At 38.5% G+C, this 25,129-nt stretch overlaps 2 protein-coding genes across 3 annotated transcripts in view; one reads left to right on the top strand and one right to left on the bottom strand.

Moving 5' to 3' along the window:
- The first annotated feature begins 32 nt into the window (after positions 1–32).
- On the top strand, positions 33–12,725 carry LOC143736288 (5-hydroxytryptamine receptor 3A). Its single transcript, XM_077227031.1, has 9 exons — positions 33–81; positions 815–981; positions 1,068–1,112; positions 1,200–1,309; positions 2,517–2,686; positions 3,670–3,830; positions 10,435–10,645; positions 11,161–11,400; positions 12,387–12,725. The coding sequence occupies exons 1-9, from the start codon at positions 33–35 to the stop codon at positions 12,611–12,613; spliced, it is 1,380 nt and encodes a 459-aa protein (XP_077083146.1). The 3' UTR covers positions 12,614–12,725.
- Positions 12,716–25,129, bottom strand: part of rubcn (rubicon autophagy regulator) — a 26,687-nt gene continuing 14,273 nt past the window's right edge. Inside the window, exons 11-21 of one of the 2 annotated variants that reach the window (XM_077227028.1) lie at positions 23,395–23,499; positions 22,729–22,803; positions 21,529–21,586; positions 21,281–21,413; positions 18,656–18,801; positions 18,517–18,581; positions 18,194–18,432; positions 18,017–18,078; positions 17,787–17,940; positions 17,598–17,691; positions 12,716–14,899 (exon numbers count right to left, since the gene is read on the bottom strand). In XM_077227028.1, coding sequence (XP_077083143.1) covers positions 14,751–14,899; positions 17,598–17,691; positions 17,787–17,940; positions 18,017–18,078; positions 18,194–18,432; positions 18,517–18,581; positions 18,656–18,801; positions 21,281–21,413; positions 21,529–21,586; positions 22,729–22,803; positions 23,395–23,499 — 1,280 coding nt within the window. In that variant the 3' untranslated portion in view covers positions 12,716–14,750. The remainder of the gene's footprint in view (positions 14,900–17,597; positions 17,692–17,786; positions 17,941–18,016; positions 18,079–18,193; positions 18,433–18,516; positions 18,582–18,655; positions 18,802–21,280; positions 21,414–21,528; positions 21,587–22,728; positions 22,804–23,394; positions 23,500–25,129) is intronic. The other variant, XM_077227029.1, reaches the window with a different exon arrangement.

The following is a 25,129-nucleotide window of genomic DNA, read 5'->3' as shown; positions in this document are numbered from 1 at the left end:
AACAATAGGAAATCTCATCCACACACAGCATTATGGGACATCTTTGGCGTTTTCTTTTGGCATGTTTCATTCTACTTACAGGTAATGAATTGAACTTATATGTGGAGCACGGACTTAATACTTTTGGTCAGTGTTGTCTTTGTAAGCTTAAAAACAATAATGAAATATCTTGATAATGATTCAGCATTACCTTTTATTCAGAATCAATTGTCTTAAAAAAAAAATTTAAATTTTAAATTTAGTTGTTGTTTTGACTGTTTATTCATAAAATGATAATTACTTCACAAAAAAGGTTTTCCACAGTAATTACAACTTCTGTACAGCGTCTTAATTCTGCTGTCATTGTGAATTTATTTTGCTTTCTATACAAGATAAGATTAGATGGATAACATGGACTAAAATGAAAATACTTTAATTTACAGTTGAAAGTTAAATATGCTAAAAAAAACAACATTAGGGATGATCAAATAAGATAAAATATACAATTGGAAATGTTGGAAAGTAATTGGCTTAAAAGTGGCAGAATTCTTTATACACTGTAAAAAAAAAGAGTTGTAAATAAAACAAACATTATATGTGTGTGTTTTACAGAAAAATACTATTTCAGTCTTTCTCTTTTAAAATGTCATGTTTAATTCAATTCATTTGAAATTAAGTTCTGAGTGAAAATTGTTTCTACACCATATTTTTCAGTGTAAAACTGTTTACTGAAGTATTTGCATCTGACTCCAAATAAAAAGTGTTAATAAATGGGAAAATGGCCATCAGATGAAGTCAGGCTAAGTTAGTTTCCCTGGTTTATTGTGTTATTAAGTGTTGCAGTGTCTGGTGAATATGCTTCAGTGTGAAGACGGACAAAGTGGACCCACTTATGAATCTCTACAGCAAGTCATTGACAAGAAGTCCTTCAGACCTTCAGTCAACCTCAGCACCCCCACTATCACCAACATCTCCTTCACTCTCTACGCTATCTTGGGAGTTGTGAGTTAATACGGGACTGGCTATATGTGTCTGGATGTGTAAATTATCCTAGCGTATGAACATTTGATGCCTGTTCTGTTTTGCAGAATGAAAAAGCACAAATTCTTACCACATTCCTCTGGCTCAGGCTGGTAAGTTTGGTGCATAAACACTAAGATATGTTTAAATAATCGCCTGAATATTACACAATCCTGTTATTTAATCATGTTTGGTTTTAGTACTGGTTCCATGAGTTCCTCATTTGGGATCCAGAACACTGTGATGGCATTACGAAGATCTCTCTTCCTGTCAAAGATCTCTGGACTCCTGACATTATCGTTTATGAGTTGTAAGTGCCATCTAGTGGGAAGGATCGGGACATTTTTGTTTTGTTTTATTGCTCAAAAAATCCCCAAAAAATTAATTCAGAATTCAGTGCAAATTCCTAATATTTGTTGTCGTCCATGTTGTATATATCAAGCAAACAGGTTCTCAGAACTATAGCTAACGTTCTGGCAAGGTTCCCTCAAAATAATGAACAAATGTTCTTCTAGTAGCCTAACATTAATAGAATAGAATAGCATAGAATAGAAGTTAAGTTAAAGTTTTGAGAACTTTAATAATGTTCTCAAAACGTTAAGAGAAACACATCGTCATGGAACGACTTTCTAATTTTTTTTAAAATGTTACTATGTGTTCATGATGATCAGAGAACATTCAAAAGTATTCAAACCTGTATGAATTTTTTTCTTCTGCTGAACAAAAAAATATATATTTTAAAGAATATCGGTAACTAAGCAGTTGCTAGACCCCATTGACTTCCATAGTAGGAAAAAAAATACCATGGAAGTCAATCGCGCCCATGAACCATTTAGTCACCGATATTCTTCAAAATATCTTGTTTTTTGTTCAGCAGAAGAAAGAAATGAATACAGGTTTGAAACAACTTGAGGGTGAGTAAATGATGGCAGAATTTTCATTTTGAAGTGAACTAATCATTTAAAGCGGCAGATGACAAAACTGCAGCGTATTTCTAATGAATAGAAAATGATCGTCCGCTGGGCGCTAATATTGTTATTGTTATAGTTACTGTACCTTTATCGATGTGAAAGCGCTTTAACTGAAACCGAAACTACATTTGTGTCTCACGTCACACTGAAAAAAAGTGGTTTCGAAACAATTTTCACTTTTTATTTTACACAGAAATTTACACAGAAATGGCAAGTAAAACTTTGTATTATACGTGAAATTTTGAAATAGAAAAACTGATATAGTATTTTTCCTGTAAAACCTATAATCTTTGAAAATCTCTTGTCTCTTTTTTCATACAAATGAAACTGGCACCATTTGCGTCAGAAGATTTCCAATCACCTCAGAAGATTTATAGTACGAATATTATAATATTTCATATTTTTGCAGTGTTCATCTTTTATTTAGGCCAATTCTGTAAATTGTAATGGACGTCTTAGCAGAAGATAATAATATAGGCTACAAGTGAATTATAAAATAATTTCAACTCAAATGAATATTTATCCTCTCTCTCTTCTGGTGTTTAGTGTGGATGACGATGTCTCTCAGGCCTGTCCTTATGTGTATGTGAACCACACGGGCCATATCCGCTATGACAGGATGTTGAGGCTGGTTAGCGCCTGTAACCTTGAGATCTTCAGCTTCCCTTTCGACATACAGAACTGCTCTTTCACCTTCGGCTCCTACATGCATACCAGTAACGTCACCGCTTTCATTGCTCTCCACATTTCCTGCCATCTCAGCGCATATTTGCCATAGAGGCGTTTCCTTTTGTGTGTTTCTGAGGCCTGTGAAGGTCCACGTAACCCATCTTAGTTTCTGTGGACTTTCACATGTAGTAATGTAATATGGCATTTGGCAATAAGAAAATGTTTTGAACAGTTTAAATATAAGTTGTGAGTTTATATCTCACAATTCAGATGAAATAACTCACAATTGCAAATTTATATATACCTATCCGGACTAAATAACTCACCATTGTGAGTTTATCTCTCACGGTTCAGACTTTATAACTCACAATTGTGAGTTTATGCCTTGCAATTCAGACTGAATAACTCACAATTGTGTTTATATCTCACAATTCAGACTAAATAACTCACCATTGTGTGTTTTTTATCTCGCAATTCTGACTATATTACTCACAGTTGTGAGTTTATAACCCACAATTCTGACTTTTTTTCTCAGAACAGTGAGATATAAACCCGCAATTCTGAGAAAAAAAGTGCAAATTGTGGGATATAAAAACTCATATATATATATATATATATATAGTTCGAATTGTGAGATTCTGTGGTGGAAACAAGCTTCCATAATAAATACATAAAAATAAAAACACCTAAGAAAAAATAATTGTATTCCAAGCTTCCTACAAATTTCTTTTCAAGAATTTCATTCTTTTAATGATATCAGGGCAGAGAAAAAAATATTTTTTAATACAGCAATTAAAACATGCTCTTAGAAGCTGTGTATTCAAGTCATTGTATGCGGGAATAGCATGGAAGTTGTAATGCATTTTGGAATAAATTAATAAATATGACAAAAACATATAAACAGATTTCATGTTGACCTGAAAACAAATTATTACAATTCAACAACTAATTTAGCTGATTAGGCAAAGCAGGTTCCTGAATGTGTCTTTAACTGTAATTGTAATATCTGTAAATCCTTTTACCCCTTCAGTAAAGGATGTGCGTGTCAGTCCTGCCCTGTCCTTTACGGAGATGACCGAAAACTCACAGCGATACCTGCAGGCCAGCGGAGAATGGGAGCTGGTGGTTATACTGGGTGACGCACACATTTTGAACTTTGGAATAGACGAATGGGACATCATCACTTTCTGGGTAAGAAAGGAACAAAACCAGGGGGAATAAATGGCTATGTTTAAAGTAGCATGGTACTTTATTTCTCCAGTACATTTTCACAACCAAATGATATTTGCCAAATTATCCATCTTATTTGCAACAAGTAAGTTATGTTCGGTGAATGTGTGTGACTTCTGATTCATTATCTGCAATAGATAAATAACTAGAATAACCAAGTGTAGTAAATGGTAACACTATTTGCGCTACAAACTACTGTTTATAATTATGACAATACATTAAAATAATATGAAATGCCAGTTTGCAATATCAAGCAGCATAATAAGCTGTTTTGTGAAAGCAGATTTGACACTGGAAGCCAGACACATTCAATTTACAAATGGTCATGCCCGCTCACATTAAAATTAAAGTGGATTACATAGCATATAAAATAATTTGTATGTGTTATAGCCACAATTTGTTCCTTTTCAATACGGTTCACTTCCCATTGCGTCAGATTGCTATGGGGAAACTCAGTTTTCTCCGAAAACTGAAGCCTGATTGGTTCATGTCTGTGAATTTCAGCCCACCAAGATGGCTGGGGCCGACTGCCAATATAAATCGCACTGAACGGCTATCTAGTCAGGTTTACACTCCTTCACCGCGAAGATTAATCTCCTCGCTGACTCCGAAGAAGAAGCAGCCTCTACTCACCGTAAAGAACAGCCTCTGCAGCGGATCAAAGACTCTTCAGCTACAGACTTCAGCCGGCCCAGCGCCCACGTGTCTCGCTCTCCCCACTGCATGCTGATTCCCCAGTGCTCTTTACCTGCGATTCCCAAAGCCCCTCTTCTGGCACAAGTGGCATGGTTTCCTTCTTTGGTTCTGAGGGTGATTGTAAAGACTTGATGTCCTTGGCTGCATCTAATGCAGAGGACTGGGCAAACTCCAGTGATGACTCCGCCCACCCAAAACCACAGCCCAGGCGATCGGGCAAACCATGGCCAACTTGGTGGTCCTCGAGCGCCACCTTTGGCTCAACTTAATGGAAATCAAGAAAACTGACATGACAGCTTTCCTTAAGTCCTCAGTTTCCCCCTCGGGCTTGACCAGTCTTGCTGTGGATCGCTTCGCGGAGTGCTGGAGTCCAGACCGCCACTGAAAAAACTGTGTGTTCACCTTCCCCCTGTTCAGTTCTGGGCATTGAAGGCGTTTAAGGTGTTTGTTACCAAGACTGGACCCCCCATCTCCCGCTGTTATGGTAAATCAAATAAAAAACAAATTTCTCTGTCGTTTCATGCTGATGCAAGCGTCATCCCCCCACCACAGTGTGACGGGCTGCCATCTGCGACTTTCCAACCCCTCGCCGCCTGAAGTCAGGCTTGGGAAGCCATTCCGGGCATATCAAACTGGGTTTTAGAGACAATAAAATGGGTTTACTTGCTCCAATTCGCTCGCAGACCACCCCCTGCTTCAGGGGTGTAATGTACAATTCGGTCTCTGACACTAACTCTCAGGTCCTCTGTGCTGAAATACAGGTTCTGCTAGAAAAGGGCCCAATAGAAAAGGTTTCCGCAGCCCACAACGAGTCAGGTTTTTACAGCCGCTACTTCCTGGTCCCCAAAAAGGATGGTGGTCTCAGGCCTATCCTCGATTTGAGATCTCTGAACCGTGCTCTAATAAGACGGGTCGTTCAGGATGTTAACCTTTAACACATCCTCTTGCAGGTATGCCCGGGCGATTGGTTTATATCGGTGGATCTGAAGGATGCATATTTCACATTCAGATATCCCCCCCAGCGTGGATGCAGCTCTCTCCCCTCTGAAACAGTGGGGAATTCACGTCCTGAATTACCTCGACGATTGGCTGTTCTTAGCCCAATCGAAGGAGGAGCTGTGCACACACAGATCTCTGCTCCTCAACCACTTTGCAAATGCAAACGCATTGCATTCCTCGGGACAGTACTTGACTCATCCAACATGCAGGCTTGGATCTCAGCAACATCCCTTTAAAAACATTTCAGAAGCTACTGGGCCACATAGAAGCAGCCTCCTCTGTAGTTCCCTTGGGCCTGTTAAACATGCAGCCTCTACAACACTGGTTGAAGGCCCGTATCCCATCTTGAGCCATCACACCTCTCAGGGTGAGCCACGGTTGTGCCAGAGCCTTGGCCCCCTGGAAATCACCTCATCTGTATCACAGGGGCCTGTAACTGGGCTCAGTCTCCAGAAGGAAGGTAGTCTTGACAGATGCCTCCAAGAAGGGGTTAACCGTCTTCTGAACAGACTGACACACCGCCTCCTCCTGTGGGCACAGGACAATCTCTGCTCGATACGAGCTCTGCACGTGCCAGGATCCATGAACACGGGAGCAGATATTCTGTCCCGGAGCAGACCGCCTCCAGGGAAATGGAGACTCCACCCCGTGACGGTCTGCATTATTTGGAGCACTTTCGGACAGGCATAAGTGGCTCTTTAGACTCAATGACCCACAGATTGCCTCCTCTGCCCCTCTATGCCTTCCTGCTGGTAGCACTGCACCCTCAGGTCATCAGCCAAACCAGGGAGGACAGATGCTCGGTCTTACTTGTGACGCCACTCCGGCAGAACCAGCCGTGGTTCCCGGAAATGGTGGCTGATCCCTCTGAGAAGGGCTCCCTCTGAGGGTTATGAACACGATCTCTAAGGCTAGAGCACCTTCGAGATAATCTGACTAGATAGCCGTTCAGTGTGACTTATATTGGCAGTCAGCCCCGCCCATCTTGTTGGGCCATTTGTCAGATGTGAACTAATCAGGCTTCGGTATTCTGAGAAACAGAGTTCTCTGACGCAATGCTCGTTCCCGTTATCGGGAACCGAAATTAAATGAGTAATGAACCGAAGTGTTATTTTTGTTATGTTATGAATATTAAATAAATTAAGAATTAATTCTTATGTTTTATTAATTGGTTTCCTCATTTTAGTTAACTAAATTTAGTTAACTAATTTGTTTAGTCATTTTAATTTAATTACATTGTGGCCTTAGCTTAACTAAAATCAGGGAACAAATTATTAAGTTGTGGGACCAAATTCTTAAAGGGGACATTTATGCAAAATTCACTTTTGCATGGTGTTTGGACATAAATGTTTGATGGCAGTGTGTTTCACTAGCCGAGAAATCTAGATGCAGCCTAGCGGCAGCAAAGTTTGTTTTACAGCCAGTGTAGTCTAGCATCTCTCCATTGGCTTTCGAGTTGGAAAAACCAAACTCTAGTCAGGCCAATCACATCGTGTATAGAGTTGGTGGGCGAGCTTAAAATAATGACAGCAGAGATGTGACGGTTCTGCGTGAATTCCCTGCTACTTGAAAACAAAGAAGATGACCGCTGCTGCTGGCGAACAGTGGTCTTTCGAATCAGCTTTGGCTGCGACTCTGGAGGACTTGGAGTTAAGCTTTTCCTTGAGAAAAGAACAAAGAACGGCACTTAAGTCATTCTTAAAAAAGTAAGATGTGTTCGGAGTTTTGCTGACCTGATATGGCAAAAGTTTAATGTATCAACTAGCTCCGGTGGAGGGAAAAACGCATGGGACTCACTCAGCCACAACCGTTTGTGCTCTTGTTGGTTGTTGCGCTATCCTATTGCATGCATAGGGAATTTGAAAGACACCTTTTATCCCGCTCCTCGGATGGAGGCATGCCAATGGTGAGTTTCCAGACCTAACATCTTGATGTGGGTCTGGCTTGCCAGGCTAGCAGTCCACACCAACTGTAACCTTAACCAGTTATTTTATCCCCTCTGAGAAGGGACCTCCTTTCCCAAGTGAAAGGGTCGATCTGGCACCCCCAGCCCGAGCTGTGGAGCCTTCACCCATGGCCTCTTGACGGGAGCCTTCAGGCCTCCCTCTGAGGGTTATGAACACGATCTCTAAGGCTAGAGCACCTTCGAGATAATCTGACTAGATAGCCGTTCAGTGTGACTTATATTGGCAGTCAGCCCCGCCCATCTTGTTGGGCCATTTGTCAGATGTGAACTAATCAGGCTTCGGTATTCTGAGAAACAGAGTTCTCTGACGCAATGCTCGTTCCCGTTATCGGGAACCGAAATTAAATGAGTAATGAACCGAAGTGTTGTTTTTGTTATGTTATGAATTAAGAAATTAAGAATTAATTCTTATGTTTTATTAATTGGTTTCCTCATTTTAGTTAACTAAATTTAGTTAACTAATTTGTTTAGTCATTTTAATTTAATTACATTGTGGCCTTAGCTTAACTAAAATCAGGGAACAAATTATTAAGTTGTGGGACCAAATTCTTAAAGGGGACATTTATGCAAAATTCACTTTTGCATGGTGTTTGGACATAAATGTGTGATGGCAGTGTGTGTACACAACCACCGAGCAGTGATAAAAATCCACCCACTCCTTTTTTTTAAATCCCCATAAATCATAAGCAGTGTCTCCCAACGACCTGTTTTCAGAATGCGGCTTTAGTGACGTCAATAAAGCCACAGGCCCCGCCCACGAGTGTTGACAGACACTGCCGTTCTAACATAGAACCGCCCTGATCGAGTTCACAGCGAGTTGAGAGTTGTACACATCCCCCATTTCTGCACTGACGAGAATGTCTCCCAAGCGTTGTCGGTGTTGTGTAGCTGGACCTATTAATCCACATAGCTCTGTTTATTTACTGGAGCGATAGGCCTAAAGTTATTGATCATGGCAGTAATAAAAGTGAGAGCGCGCAATTTATTACAGATCACAGGAGTTGTTATACAGATATACAGTTTACCAGTTTATTAAGCACCCCCTGAAAAGGTGTGTATATATTTGTTTACTGTTAGTTGTAACGAGTGTTTTTTGTACTTCACTGTGTATGCTGATGATAATGAAAGGGAGAGGGAGATTACGGATAAGACTTCAATGCGCACTTCTTATACAGTGTTTATTCAGCTCTTACAGTGATTTTCTGGAGTAAAACTGATGCTTCATCTTTTGTGTGATGTACAATAAACTTCATTGAACTCATCAGTATATTTTTACAACATTCGGACACGGTCCGCTACAACAGACTTGTAGCCTACTAATAGTGGATAAAAGCAAGATGGAAAAATAAGTTATAACCGTAATTAAACTAGACTATACCTGTTCTATCCCCATACAGCATACAGTATATTATCTGGCTCTGTGGGCATTATTGTCCGACTCCGGGTCGAAATGAACACGGCTACTGAGAGTTTATGTTCTGATATCATTCCATGAGATGAGATTGTGCTGACACGCAGCGCTAGCTCGTGAGGCTCCGCCCTCTGGGTCGGCAGCAGCTGCTCATTTGCATTTAAAGGGATACACACTAAAACTGTGCGTTTTTCTGAGCCTCAAAAAATGACAATTTAAACATGCTGTAAAAAATTATCTGTTGGGTTTTTTGAGCTAAAACTTCACATACACACTCTGGGGACATCAGAGACTTATTTTACATCTTGTGAAAAGGGCCATAATAGGTCCCCTTTCATGAATGGCCACAATTTTTTCTCACTTTGCATATCATCAATTAATAATTTGTTCCCAAAACGTATTAATTTGTATTACATTGTACTAATTCATTCCATGATTTAAAGGGAAAAAATAAACAGCTATGAAATTCATGTCAGTCCACATCTTAAGGCCCGCTCACACCAAGAATGATAGCTATATTGATACAATTTTAAAAAATCATTCTAAAGTTAAAAGAGTAGCAGTTCACTAGCCGAGAAATCTAGATGCAGCCTAGCGGCAGCAAAGTTTGTTTTACAGCCAGTGTAGTCTAGCATCTCTCCATTGGCTTTCGAGTTGGAAAAACCAAACTCTAGTCAGGCCAATCACATCGTGTATAGAGTTGGTGGGCGAGCTTAAAATAATGACAGCAGAGATGTGACGGTTCTGCGTGAATTCCCTGCTACTTGAAAACAAAGAAGATGACCGCTGCTGCTGGCGAACAGTGGTCTTTCGAATCAGATTTGGCTGCGACTCTGGAGGACTTGGAGTTAAGCTTTTCCTTGAGAAAAGAACAAAGAACGGCACTTAAGTCATTCTTAAAAAAGTAAGATGTGTTCGGAGTTTTGCTGACCGGATATGACAAAAGTTTAATGTATCAACTAGCTCCGGTGGAGGGAAAAACGCATGGGACTCACTCAGCCACAACCGTTTGTGCTCTTGTTGGTTGTTGCGCTAGCCTATTGCATGCATAGGGAATTTGAAAGACACCTTTTATCCCGCTCCTCGGATGGAGGCATGCCAATGGTGAGTTTCCAGACCTAACATCTTGATGTGGGTCTGGCTTGCCAGGCTAGCAGTCCACACCAACTGTAACCTTAACCACACATAGGAACAATATCATTGTAATCACTTTCAGAATGTTTTTTTTTTCAGATGATGAACCCTTGGGTTGATGTGTTCAACCCTTGAGCTTTAAAAGCTCAAGCTCTTTAAAGAAGGATGGATTCTGATTGGCTGTCAATGTTTAAACATTGACAGCCAATCAGAATCCATCCTGCTTTAAAGAGCTTGAGCTTTTAAAGCAGCAGATGACAAAACTGCAGCGTGTGTTTATAATAAATGTGTGTTGGTGTGGACGCTAATATAGTTATCATTCATGGAGTGAATGGACCTTTACTGTTTCTATCCTGCAGGTGGTGATAAAGCGACGACCCATTCTGTATGTGGTGAACCTGATCATCCCCAGCTCCTTCCTCATGATCATTGACATCCTGTCCTTCTACTTGCCGCCGCACAGTGTGGATCGATCCTCCTTCAAAATGACCCTCATTTTGGGCTATACAGTGTTTCTTCTCATTATGAACGACCTGCTTCCCAGCACTGCTAATGGAACACCTTTAATAGGTCAATTAGCCCAAACACACCTGTATGAGGCAGCATCATTGAATGTAGAAAGTTTGTCAGACTTCACGTCCATTTTTAAAGTGAACCCATTAGTATTAGCAATGTTAGCATTAAACATTCAATAAAATTGCATTATTGTGTTATGAACTTTTTTATGGACTAGTTATCTTTTAATGGTTATAATTCTGAACAACAATTTGTTCTCTTGCTTCAGTTGGAGAATCTTTAGCTTTTAACCATGTATCAAATGTTGTATACGTTCAGCTTTATACTGAGGTCCTCCAGGGCCCTTAACTAATCAAAACGAGAGACATGAATGTATCACCAGTTTTTTGCCATGGACAATGGTGAATTGTCCCGTTTAACAGTCATTATGCAAACATACTAGACCATGATGGACCGACAGGTATTCCAGAGCGCTTGGAATGAGTGTTAACCAATTAGAATCAAGAATATACTTATGTGGTATAATGTGAACACTCATCAATCTCTAAAATTTGGTTTCACCTCTTTAGGGATCTATTTCTCTGTGTGTTTGGCATTCATGGTCATAAGTCTACTGGAGACGGTCCTCATTACCTGCATTCTCCACCATAATTCAATGAGGTACAGGGAGGTGCCGCACTGGGTACAGGTGCTGGTGATGCACTTCATTGCTCGGCTTATTTGCTACAGTTTCCCTGACGACCCTTTAGCCAAACTAGAAGAGAAAGGATCCACCAACCCAACGCCCAGTCGACAGACAGCCACTAATGGTGAGACGCCCCACCAAAATTTCACTAGCTATGTTTCCATCCAAAGTTGTGAATTTAACTTGTGCGCTAAATTTAAATATGGCATAAAACATTTTGGCAATAAAGCACCGTTCACACTTATAGTTCGGTTCGCTTTGTTAGTTTGGTCTGGACCAAAACAATTAAATTAAATTAAATTTAGTCCTGGTCTTCTTAGCGTTCACATTGGCATTTTAACAATGAACGTAAAGATACTGAACCTAAAGGTATAAGTATACGTTCACAACCTGATTGGTCAGCTTTTATAATGTATATATCGTGACGGAACTCACCGAACTACCAAAACAATGCTGTGTTCAGGGCTAAATGCGCTCATTGTATGTGTGTAGCTACATTATATGATGACATTTTGACCAGCTGAAGAGCTTATAAAATGTGTAAAGGAGTCAAAAGAGTTCACACTTAGTCAAATGAACCGCACTAATAGAGCAATTGCACCAGAGTTTGTTTTAATCCAACCAAACATACCAAGTGTGAACACACTCCAATAGCAGGTAAATGAATCGCAACAAAAACGTTCCGAGGCGGATGCTGGTGTTTGGGAACACAATCATGTAATACGGTTCTGAGAGATCATCATCATCATAATTTCAGAACGACCAAACCAACGTTTGAGATGCTGTGCGATGAAATCAGTCCGCTGGTTAGTCCAGTAAATCCAATCAGATGTTCTGCTGAGACAAAGTCACATTACTTTTTTGTAGCGCCTCGAAGGATTTATTCGTTAAATGTGTTTCCATTGTAGTTTATGCGCATGTCTTCTGATCGGATAAAAAAAATGATCCGCCACCATTGAGCGCATAAGTTTTTGAGCATCTTGGCGTCTCCATCCAGCGTTTTTACAAGTGATATCCCAAAAGTTGTATAAAAAGAGGTGGATGGAAACAGCTAATGTATAGCATACCAACTTTCAGATGTTAAATGTTTGCTTTTTTTTTGTCCCCTAGCGTCTGGAACCATGACACTGGATGTGCCTGAACTCAGACAGATCAGTAAGGATCTTAGTGAGATGAACTCTTATTTGACCATCCTACGAAAGGAAGACCATCTACAGAACCAGTGGTGCCACGTGGGATACATCCTGGACTTCCTTCTCTTCCGCATTTACCTGCTGATAATCACAGGTTATGCACTTGTAATCATATGCATGTGGTGCATTTGGATGAAGCAATAGATAAAGTACAGACTTGAGGAAAATAATATTTAAACAAAGGTTTCTTTGTTTTCCCTTAGAGCATGTGATCCCGTAGAGACAACAACACAATAATGACTCAAAAACAGTCTAAACATCTTTAATTGTCAGTAACATATTTATAACAATAAGAAATTATTTATGTACATTTTACAAATAGTGCATCAAAAGCCCCTGAATAAAAAAGGCAATTCAGCAATTTTACAAGAGTAAGCTCAAGTGGAGACATCATCAGCAGGATCAAATGAAAAAGTTATAAACTTAATATTATAGCTCATTAGCAACCACACAAAAGCAAGTTTGTTCATTCATTCAATCTCATAAATGTAAGGTCAGTGCATTCAAGTCATTTAATGCTTGTGGCAAAGTAGCACATGGTTGTTATTGCTTCAGATATACTCAAATATGGTCTTTAAGGAGTATATTTTCTTTTAGATAACCCATTAACTGCTCAAACTATGATGTAGTGAATTATAATACAACTTACCAATACAATAAACTCTTTTAATCAAATAACACTTTGGTACAACTGTCTTTTTGCATGAGCAGCTTCACTGGACAACCACGGCTTAAGACCATTTAAGATTTTGGACTGAATGTGAGATGTTGGAATGATGTTCCAGTTCAAACGTTAATACAGTTCTTGTTCAAACAAACATCAATCAAACTAGTGCAAAGATCCAACAAGACAAGATTTGTTGAGCACAGAACAGGAAATCAATACAAACAAAGTGCCATTTTTGGTAGGTGCAAAGTGTTAACGCAAAAAGGCCTTTAAATTAACAAGTAAAGACCAGTATTGGACCTCATTTGTGAAATGAGCTGAATAAATTTCAGTTTATATGGTTTGTAAAAGCATTCACGCAAGTTGACGCATTCAGTTTTACAAGAGAAGTAAGAGTAAATCGCTCATAAAACCAAAAGAGTTTTGGAAGAATGGGTTCCTAGTTACAGAGCAAAAGAAATTTCTGTCTGAATTGTTCTAACAAGCAGACCAAATTTATATAAATTCATTGTAAAAATTACACAAGACAGACTTAACATATACAAGCAGAAGAAATTTCCGGCAAAACTATTTGGGGGAAAACCAAAAACAACTTCCACAGGAATGGATTTGAGAATGAGCAGGTCTAAATCACTCGCAAAACTAAAACGGTCAATGGAGGAATGATTTTATGCGTGGGCAAATTGAACTTGTGTAAATCATTCATAAAACCAAAAGAATTTAGTAAGGGATTAAAACAAAAGAGCAAAACAAGGAATATACCAAACCAAAAAATAAAAATGTAAGCAAGAAAAGTGGAAAAGTGGCTGAAATATTTTGCGAAACCAAAACAACTTCCGCAAGAATGGTTTCTGGCTAAAATGTTCGCAAAATTCAAATTTATGCAGAAATGGTTTTACTTAACAAACAGTTCTTGTGCAAAATTCTGCAAAAAAATCATTCTTGTATAAATACTTGTCTTCAGTTCAATCGTTCACGGAGGTTAACACAAAAATTGGTTTCACTTTTATTTGGTCCGTTGTTGTATTCAAATGAACGTTTACGATAACCCAAACTCATTCTGCTGGCATTTCACGCATGAGGCCTATTGTCTTGGCTTAGCTTTGATCTTCAACACAGTAAGCTTGAACCTAAAAAACTTCTAGAAACCTCTCAGGAAACAAAGGCTGTGCAAGACTCCGTCCTGCCTTTCTCAGCTGCCTTTCTCCGTCTCTCGTCGTCACAAACCAACGGCCATTAATGAGGCACGCCACAGGATACAGGAATAAATACAACCAACAAAACGTGGACACATAAAAAAACACGACACATAAAAGTTTACGACCCAGGACTTGACACCCTGTTGATTAAAACGAATGTGATTTTAAAGGACGGAGGAAACAGAAGCAAACAAAAACATGGCAAATCATAAAAAGCAGTAGTTTTCTGTCCGGAGGCACCAGTCCTTAAAAGCTGAAACATATTATTTGCACATAAACTCTTTGTAGCTTTAATTATCAATAATTCTGCGGTCAGCAGGACTTTTAGAGCAGCTTATTTGGGACGGGAATCAAGAAAAGTTTCTCTGAATATCAGTCTCTACATTAACGGTTCCGTTGTGCTCTTCTTACTGTGCTAACTCCCGCTCGCCTCGGCCCCATCTCCGTCCTCCTGCTCCTCCATGTTCTTGCGGGCCATCCGCTCTCTCCTCTCGGTGAGTCTCAGACAGCGAGGACACTCCTTCCCAGCCTTAAAGCAGGTCTTATGATAGCACGCACGACAATCTGCAAAACACACACACACCAACCATTACACCCAAAAAAACACATTTGTTTGAAAATACCTGTAGAGTGCAAGATGGAAAGATGAACAGACAACCCAAAGAAAACATTTTAGCCTAGTTTAATAAATAAATAAATAAATAAAATGTATAGATACATAAATACATGCATAGAAATGCATAAAGAAATAGACGCATACATGAACATAAATAAAAATGTATAAATGCATATATAGATTAAAAACAAAAAAATAGAGGAGCAAAAGTCGAATATCGTTCAAAAAAAAAAAAAATGCACACTCACAATGACAGAAAGGGAGGCCAATTTCATCTTTAGCGATTTGTCATCAAACAAACTGTTTATTAATTGAACAAGTAATATGTTTTAATCGTTTTTTTAACATAGTAGGCTAATTAGAAGAAGGAAAAAACAATAAGCGCGACGTAGCAACAGTCCGTTTTTGCATCGCCAAACCAGATGCTCGTTAGATCAAAAATAATGTCATAATGATTTTATGTGAACCCGCCTTTACCGGCAATAGCCTCCTCCTTTTTAAACAAATTAGTTTCAATCAATGTAAACTATTTGTGTGACTTTGCCCCTGCGCAACACACACACATTACCGCGGGATGGCGGGTGTTCATTTCATAAACTGTACACAATGGTAACGTTAGCTTATTTAACCTGTTAACCTTTGCCAGTGCCTTGCCGCTCTGAAGCGTTTTTTTGTAGCCTATAAATTAATGTATATGTCCAAAAAACGGATAATGTCATACTTTTTAGTAGTGCTATCGTGTTGTAATAATCTGTTTGGTTGTAAAATGTATTACCTGAATGAAATGAAATCGAATGTATCGTCCTGTGGAATCATTCATTCACAGACAGCTTATTACGAAGATGTTCAACTAATAAAGATCTTCATCGCTGGCAAAAATATGATGCATTTGCAGATTTGCTTTCACTAGACTAAACTGTATAGACCAATTTCGAGCCGACGTCACAGTTACGTCACGGCGCTAGCTGGAGGCAAAACAAAGAGAAAACTGCAGGCGGCCAATACAAACCAGCACAGATTCGGCTACATAATAAGGAGCTTATATTATTATTATTATTATTAAATGTCATCTTGTTATGTTGTTGGGTGCTAGAATCAATGAAAAATGAATATGCTGTATCTGGAATTTTTATTTCTAGAAAATATTCACATCATTAAAATTGCACCGTAATGTCACTCTTTACATTGTCGTCTTCTTGGCGCTGGCTAGGCAGAACTGCGGATCGTACCACACAAGTCTTGTACATGACCATTCATCACATAGTTATAGGCATCTAAAGATTTATATGCCCTCAGTTTGTCTTTACGCTCAGTTTCTCTATCGAATAGGTGTAGGACTGAGCCTAGCGTTAACGTTAATCCTGTCAGATCGTCCATCCATTGCCTGAGCGTGTACGGGTCAGCCAATCTGGTTCAGTCTGTAAAAATTAACTTTTGCAAATAACAATCGCGGTCCTGGACAGTGAGTGACCTTGCACATTAAGATAAAATTGGATTATCTCCAGTCATTGTTAATAAACAAGCTAACAAAACTTGCAAACTAACGTTAGGGAAGCGGCCAGAGGGATCGTTCTGCAACCACCTAAGCTCCGCCCACAGAAAAACGTCACCATGTTTACCAACTGAAAAGGGGTCTATAGATCCACGGCCACTTCATCGAATTCTCTTGATGTTCTTAAATCTTCCTGTTATGAATCCGAGTCGAGTGTGATTGAACGCGCTTCAGTGATTCAGTGCGTGAGGAAACTGAACAGAACTGATTCGCGAACCGATTTAGACAGATCTGCCAACTTGCTTAATGAAGTCTTTGAACAGAATCGATATTTTTTTTATCGCCCGATAAGAGTCTCACGTTAACGCAGCACGTTAACGCCGATAACGGCCCACCACTTATTTATATATAAACCATGTATGCATAAATAGAAATATATAAATAAATAAATGCACAAATAAAAATGTGTACATGCATAAATAAATAAAAAAGTATAAAAAATGCATAAATTAAATTATTAAATAAATACATGCATATATAAATGTGTAAGTAAAACAATCAATTAATAAATATATAAATAAAATTGAACAAATACATGCATAATTCATAAATAAATGACATGCATAAATTAATAAATATAATTTGTTATTAATAAATGCATTTATAAATGCATAATGTACACATGCATAAATTAATAAATATAAATACAATTTTATAAATAAATGCATTTATTAATGCATAAAAAGAAATAAAATTAATAGATGAATACACTTAAAAAATATATATATATATATATGTATATATATATATATATATTTTTTTTTTAAATAGAAATAAAATTTGGAAAGAAAAAGTATTTCTTTCCAAATAGAAAACTACAAAGAACAGTTCTTAGAAACAACTTGAGACACCAGAACAATCTCATGGTTTTTAAAGTCTAAAAGTCTTTTCTTAATCAGAAAAATATATCTAAGCCATTAAAATCAGTGCTCTCAATGGCAGTCTGGCCCATCCCTGATTGTATATATTCATCAAATATGGAGTCATTAGTAGAAGAATAGTTTAAAGTTGCTTCTGGAACCACAGTTGCTACTGAAGAATTTTGCTGTGCGCTCACATTTGTTGTATATATAAATGCATTTATAAAGGCTCACCGTCACAACGCAGGCACTTGTTGAGCTCGTAGGGGAAGATAATGTCTTTGTCATTTCCACAGAACTCGCAGATGAAGCCTTTGGCCTGGCAGAGCTGTGGGAAAACGACAAGAGATGAATTACGAAACCGGTTTCAGACGCCTAGAGAAATGAAAAGTTGTGTTACTCCCATCAAAAGTGTTTCCTCACCACACAGTCTGTGACGTGGCAGGAGCCGAGACGGAGGAGATCCCGCAGCTTTGGGGCCAGAGAGCCGCTGCGTACAGCGCTGAGGTCGTTCAGAGAAAACAGGTGAAAGTCTTCGGTCAGATGTCCAGGAAATGTGTCAAACTGATCCAGCACACTGTCAACAGAGAGGAGACGAGTAATGCAGTGTTCATGGGGTTTCAAACTAAAACCAATGCAGTGAAAACACTTACTCTTTAGCCAAACGGCAAGTTTTTAAGAGATTCTTCATGTGGTTTAACTGTTCCCTCAATGCCTGTAATAGAACGAGTACAAATATAAAATCACAAATAAAAATCCCAACAAAACATTAAATATTACACTGTAATATGGACGCCTTGACAAGAAACAATCATGTTCATGTGACGTACGCGCACTGTCTCCAGGGCTTTGACCTTCTTGTAAAGGCCGCTGTTGATGTCGTTCGGGTTGAAAAGCGGGTCTCCTGAGATCTTGGCCAGCAAGTCTCGGGAAAAGTTGCTGACGTAGCTTTTACTGAAGTCCCACTTCCTGAGGACCTTTCCTGGCACCACGGCCTGTGCGTTCTCGTGACAGCACTGGCAAAAGTACCGGCCCAGATACTCACAGTACCTAAGCCTCTTTATATAGTCTATTACAAAGAGAAAGCACTCAAGTCAACCCACATGTTCAAGTAAAGCAGGTCATTTGTGTTGGGATGCGCTGCCATCTATACCTGGATCAACGCGGATGCCACAGCCAGCGCAGCGGTAGTTCTGCTTCGCCACCACCACTTTCCTCCTGACAGGATCACAATGGAGAGATATAACAGATATAAAGAGAAAGAAACTGAATGTTGATGGTGACGGTCTTACTTTGGAGGAGGGTGAATGTTGAAGATGATCTGTGGTCTGGGAGGAGCCCACTCCAAGTTTCCTCGGACTCGGATGCGTAACTTGTAAACGTCTGCGTGTTCGCCATCATCCGGTGAGATAGGAAGAGAATCAGGCATTGGAAGAAGCTGTAAAACAGAAGAAAATAAACATGCTAAAATTGGAATCCACATTTTAAAGCAAGATTTTAAGCTATTTTGCTTTCATAACATGTCTTCTTTCAGTCTAGTGGAAAGAAAACATCCAAAATGCACACTAAAGTGTTTGTTTGATTAAACCTTATATATAAATGCATCTGTAGATTTCAATTATAATACATATATTACAGAAGTTTTTTCTCCTGAACTGAGCCAGAAATCAGGGGTTTGCTCTAGTGTTCATTTTGTTCATGAAATCGATGACAAAAAATGTTTGTCAAAGACTAAAGACTAAGACGAGACTGTGACGAGGTGACATCAACCTCATTAAATGAGAACTGTGACTATATCAACATGCAATATGCAATCAGAGCCAAACATGTTTTCCACCTGGCGTTTTACTTAATCACACGCTCTCTCTACAATACGGAAGAAGAACAGATGATCTGAAAACACAACCTGCCAAACCAAATATGTAAGCTGCAGTTTAACAATCTCCATTAAGATGTTCTGCTGAAATTATAATGTGATTCAGTCAGTCTGTGTTCTGGCACGAGTTTCCTGCGACTAAATCCGCCATCAAAGCTTCTCAGTGATGAACTGCAATAAATCCAAACATGAATCTCTCCTATATTTGCCATTGTGGTTGCTGTATAAACGCAGTGTGGCAATACAAACATTTTCCTGCTGTTGTTTTAATAGAAAAACATATTAGGTATTAGGTATTTCACTGTTTTAATTGTTTAGAGAAGTTTCTTGTTTGACCAGGTTTCAAAATGTAGAGTTTGTTCATTTATACGATAAACGACCTATAATAAATCAGTACACTAGTTTGTGCTCATTGGTGAAAGTGCAACACTGAGGAAATGTAAAAATACATTTCTCAAATGACAACAATCATTACAACATAATTTTGAGAAAAAGAATCATTCTTGTCAGTTTAACCATTATGCAGGATGACGAAAATGTGACAAAGTTTTTACTGACTAAAACTAGACTAAAATGGCCAGACATTTATTCGACTAAACATAAACAGGACAAGGTTGAAGAAATATGATAAAAACTAAAGTGCATTTGACACAGGACTAAGACACAATTAAAAAAAATACAGACAAAATGAACACTTGTTTGTTCATATATCATTTGTATGGAAGCTTGTTTCCGCCACAGAATGAAAAATAAAAAAAGCTAATTGCGACTTTTTATCTCAAAATTCTGACTTTATTTCTCAGAATTGTGAGATATAAAGTCAGAATTGCGTGATATAAAGTCGCAATTGCGTGTTATAAAGTCAGAATTGTGTGTTATAAAGTCAGAATTGTGAGATATAAAGTCAGAATTGCGTGATATAAAGTCGCAATTGCGTGTTATAAAGTCAGAATTGTGTGTTATAAAGTCAGAATTGTGAGATATAAAGTCACTTTATAACACGCAATTGCGACTTTATATCACGCAATTCTGAGAAATAAAGTCAGAATTGCGAGATGTAAACTCGCAATTGTGAGGAAAAAAAGTCAGAATTGTGAGATAAAAAGTCGCAATTATTATTATTATTTATTTATTTAGTGGCGGAAACAAGCTTCCATACATTTGCCTGAATTTCATGACATTTTATTCCTAACAATATGGTGACACTTTTTTTCCCTGTTTTCTGATTAGTGATAAATGTTTGTTTTTTTAATCTTTTTTTAGCCTAATATTTGAACAAAACTGAAATGATAATCGTGAACCTGGCTTTATCCAATGTACAGATTCTGCTCTGAAAATGTATGCAAATGAGTGCATATCTAATTAGATGCATCAGTTGCATATTAAAAAATTAAACTTCATAAAACTTGTAATATAAAACAATTGTCTTAATATTCTGCGATTAATCAATTGGGGAATTGTGTGATATCTATTATTTTTTAATATTTTTACCGTATTCACCCGTTTCACGCTTGTTTCCACCATGGAATAAAAAACAAAAAAAGGTAATTGCGACTTTTTTTTTCGCAATAGCAAGTTTAAATATCGCAATTCGGCTTCATAACATGCAATTGCGAGTTTATAGCACAATTCTGAGGGAAAAAATGTCAGAATTGCAATTTTGACATTACAATTTGTAATTACGTATTTTCACAGTCTTATACCTCACCAGTTTTACATCAAACTGCGACTTTCTTGACTTTAAAATTTATCTTTTAAATTGACAAACATCATATGTGTAATTCAGGGCACAATTCAAACGGGATCCAAATATTTGTTGTCTCTCGCCATTGACTACCATACAATATTTTTCCGAAATAAGGTCCCATGGTGGTCCACCAGAAGGGGAGGGACTTAGGCTCTCTATAGCGCCCCCAACCGTATAAGAGTGAAAATGCAGAACATTTCATCAAGACCTTCTCAGTTGACCACTAGTCCAGAGAACAATTCACAAAAGAAAGCGTAAATCTGTATGTTTGCACTAAGTCTGTTTCAGGCCTACTTTTTGCGGGGCGTCCTGCTCAGGAACCAGCCAGTCGAGCTCGGAGGCGGCGGGCAGCTGCATGCCCTCGAACTGCCGCAGGAGACCCATCGCCACCGACTCGGCAGAGTTCGACTGCAGCATGGACGGAGAGCTGTGACAAACACAAAGAATCCAAAACTTCATGAGCACAAAAACATCAGTCAATGATGCCCAAACTAAAACGGAGTCTCTTCAAATGCAGTGAGAGAGATTTGAGACGTGCTTACATGGAGTCTGAGCTGAGGAAGGATCTGCTGCTGGACACACAGCGTTTGATGTCTGCATCTGAGAACAATGAGAAGAAACACTCGATGGATCCTCCAATGAGAGCTGTGCGCCAATACGCCAGTCATAATTTGACAGTTTTGTTTTATTTTTATATTATTGAGATGTGATTAATTCTTAGTGTCCCTAACATATTTAGAGAACTTTAAATAAATATTACGCAAATGTTTAACACACAAAGATTTTGAATATACGAGGCCAGAAAAAAAACTATATAAATTCTGAAGTATATGTATAGACATGTACTGTATATAATAATAATTATAAGTATAATGTATTATTTAAATATTAAAATTTTTGTTTTTAAAACGCAAAATTTCATTAGACTTATTATTATACTGTTTTATATGTGTGTGTATAACAATATATATATATATATATATGATGTTGTTATATAGATGTTGATAAATATAAAATGTGTATGTATATATATACACGTATTATATAAAATAGACTGTATATATATATAGATAGTTATATAGTTATAGTTATATTTATAGTTATAATTGTAATTAAATGTTAAGTTTTATAAACAAAATTATCTATATGTATATATAAACAAATGTATTATACAGTATAATTATATAATAATAATAATAGTTGTTACATTTTAAAACACATGTTATATATATAATGTATAATATATCAAAAAAATATATAACTAGTTGCAAAGGATTGATCAGTTTTCATTTCCCAAATGTCCCGTGTCCTAAAATTACATTACAAAATGGTATCAGTCCCAATAACCATAAAGACAGAAAGCGGATTCATGGCATTGGCTATGAATAAAAGCTTTAAGATAAGAAAACTACAGTTTTAATGATTAATATTAACAAAAAGTTATTCGGCCACATGATTACATCCATTCTTATCTTATCATTCTGCAGCCAGCAGTGCTAAAGGTTGCAGGTTTATTAGTTAGTGCCATAAATAACAGACAGCAAGCAAGCAAAAGGCTGATACGTCATGCAGAAAGACACACGGGATGGGATGAGGGGTGATGAACAAGCAAAGCCAAGGAAAAAGCAGAAAGCTCCTGCTGTAGAGGTCTAAACTCCTCTGAGCCGAAGTCTATCATTTATCAAGCAGCAAAAGCTGAGACTGAACACATGGCTTCCCTTCAGCTCGTCTGCCTCTGGTACCTGAGAAGAGGGACGCGAGTGACAGGGACAGGCCGCTCTGAGACACCGCCAGCAGGGACTGACCATCACTGCCATCTGAGAGACACAGACCAGAGACAACATCTAAACTAGACACATTTACTGTCCTGGTCACGGCTCATCAGTGCAGAAACTGCTCTTTGTTCAAAAGGCAGTGTCAAAATATTGTTGCTCACCAAGGCTGTGTTTGTTTGATCAAAAATACAGAAAAAAAAACATTAATATTATGAAATATTGTTACAATTTAAAAGAAATGTTGCCAATGTAAATGTAATTTATTCCTGTGATCAAAGCTGAATTTTCAGCATCATTACTCTTTCAGTGTCACATGATTCTTCAGAAATCATTCTGATTTCGCCTTGACTTGTGCACTGAAGTACTGTATGATGTATTAAGTAGAATAACACCTGCAATGACTATTCTGCTCTTTCCTGCAAAAACACACAAACCAAATCAAGAAAAATTTGATTCAAAGCTACAAATTAGGAATTAAAAATGAGCATAATCAGTCAGAAATTGGTAATGAGATTGGGAGGCCAACACACTTCTCATCACATGACATTATGGGCAATGAAGGCAATCGTGAGGATAATTATATGATCACAAGCGGGAATGAAGGCGTCGCATTCAGAGATCTAGAGCTCGTACCTCTCAGCTCAATGTCCTCCACTTCTCTATCCGAGCCGGAGTCAGAGGGGTGAAAGGAGTCCTGGGAGCTCCTCTGCGAGCCCCCGCTGTCGACAGATGGGACCTCTGTGGGGGTAAAAGCGGAGTATATTAGGGCTTTTCACACTGCGGCGTGGTTTGATATATATCATTACTGAAATATCTGGAATGTTTCGAAAACTCATTTTCTGCAGAATAGATGGACGTTACCAGCAGCTCTTTCTCTCGCTCATCTCTCCGACACACAAACCCGCCTCCTCTCACTCACCCGTTTCAGTTACTCCGGATCGATATTGTTGTTGTTACAGGGCTTGAATTTCGGCGAGGGATTGCTCGTATTGTACATAATTTTAGTAATTTCAGCAGATTTTGTGCTCGCACCCAAAGGGCGCACACATAAAGTCGCCTCTCAGCACTAAATTGAGCTCTTTTTCACCGCTTATTGCACTTAAGCAGTCAAAAGCCCCTTTCACACAGCGCGTTGATCCCTGGAAATTGCCGGGAAATTGGCAGAACACCTTCTGTGTGAACGCAAACACGACCTGGGATTGATGCCGGGATCGATGCCGGGTTGGGGACCTAGTAACATTGCCGGGATCAGTCCCGGAACGCACAAAAGCTGTAATCAATGCCGTGTCATAATGATGACGCTGAAGCCGGGATCGTTCGCCAGCGTGAAACGGTACGTAATGCGCTAGTTTATGATCGAATCAGAGAAAAAAATGCACAAGCGTGGTTTCTCCAGAGAGAAATCGCTGCTCATAAGCAAACTATAGACGCTGCTGAGACATTACATGTCACATCGATGTCACGTGTCTTCATGGGATTTTTTTACGGGTTGTGTTTGAACGCACTCTCTGATTCCGGAAAATCACAGGCAGTGTGAATGAACCAAAGTCAAACAAACCCGGGTCACTTTATCTGTGTATTTTGCGGAATCTCTGTGTGAAAGGGGCTAAATACACACAAAATAATGTCAAAATGCCGGTCTTGGCGAGTAATCATGTAAACACAGTCAGTCATGTTTTAAGTGAATGTAAACAGCTGAGAAAGAAAACGCAAGTGTAACAGTATAATGGATCCGTGCGTCAGGTCTTAAAGTGACAGCAGCCTAATATTCCTTTCTTTAAAATTATGAGATAATATTAAAAAAAATATCTATATGGCAGATTTTCCCCATGGTATCGAGGTCAAAATCATGGCCAGTGAAAAGGCTGGTGGGCAAAAAAGTGAATGTCAAGCCCTGATTTCCTGTTTACATTTGATTTCTCCTTGATCCTAAAAGCCCTCAATTTGAAGAACGAACTGTTGTGACATCATTGTGAATAAAATTAGACAACATTTTTATTTGTTTGGACTTTATTTCAAGAGTCCGAAATTTGTCTCTAGCTCTGAAGACCTCTGAACTACCATTGGTCTGTGGTAATGATGTAATAAGTGGGTGTGGCTCTGAGGCTCCGGTTCATTTCTTCAGTTCGTCGAGGTCAGACACAAGTAAAAACATGAACGCACTGAGGAGAATATACTCATAGTAGAAATTGTAGTTGTAACTGTAACTGAAAGAGACTTTTTTCCATGTTTAATACTGTTGCTTTAAAGAAATCTGTTGTATAAAGTGCTATATAAATAAACGTGACTTGACTGGAGTGCAGAGTTGCAGAGCTGGTGCAAACATCCACATCGCTATGATCAGGTCTTCTCTTAACTGCCGTTTTCT

This window comes from Siphateles boraxobius, unplaced genomic scaffold, assembly GCF_051911475.1.
Source record: "Siphateles boraxobius isolate OS27281-9 unplaced genomic scaffold, OSU_SipBor_1 13, whole genome shotgun sequence".
Lineage (NCBI taxonomy): Eukaryota > Metazoa > Chordata > Actinopteri > Cypriniformes > Leuciscidae > Siphateles > Siphateles boraxobius.
This window is presented reverse-complemented; position numbering and strand designations above follow the sequence as displayed.

Coding starts and splice junctions, on each gene's coding strand:
- LOC143736288 (XM_077227031.1), top strand. CDS start 33: ATGGGACATCTTTGGCGTTTTCTTTTGGCATGTTTCATTCTACTTACA. Junction 82..814: donor ATGTTTCATTCTACTTACAG/GTAATGAATTGA, acceptor TGTGTTATTAAG/TGTTGCAGTGTCTGGTGAAT. Junction 11,401..12,386: donor TCGACAGACAGCCACTAATG/GTGAGACGCCCC, acceptor TTTGTCCCCTAG/CGTCTGGAACCATGACACTG.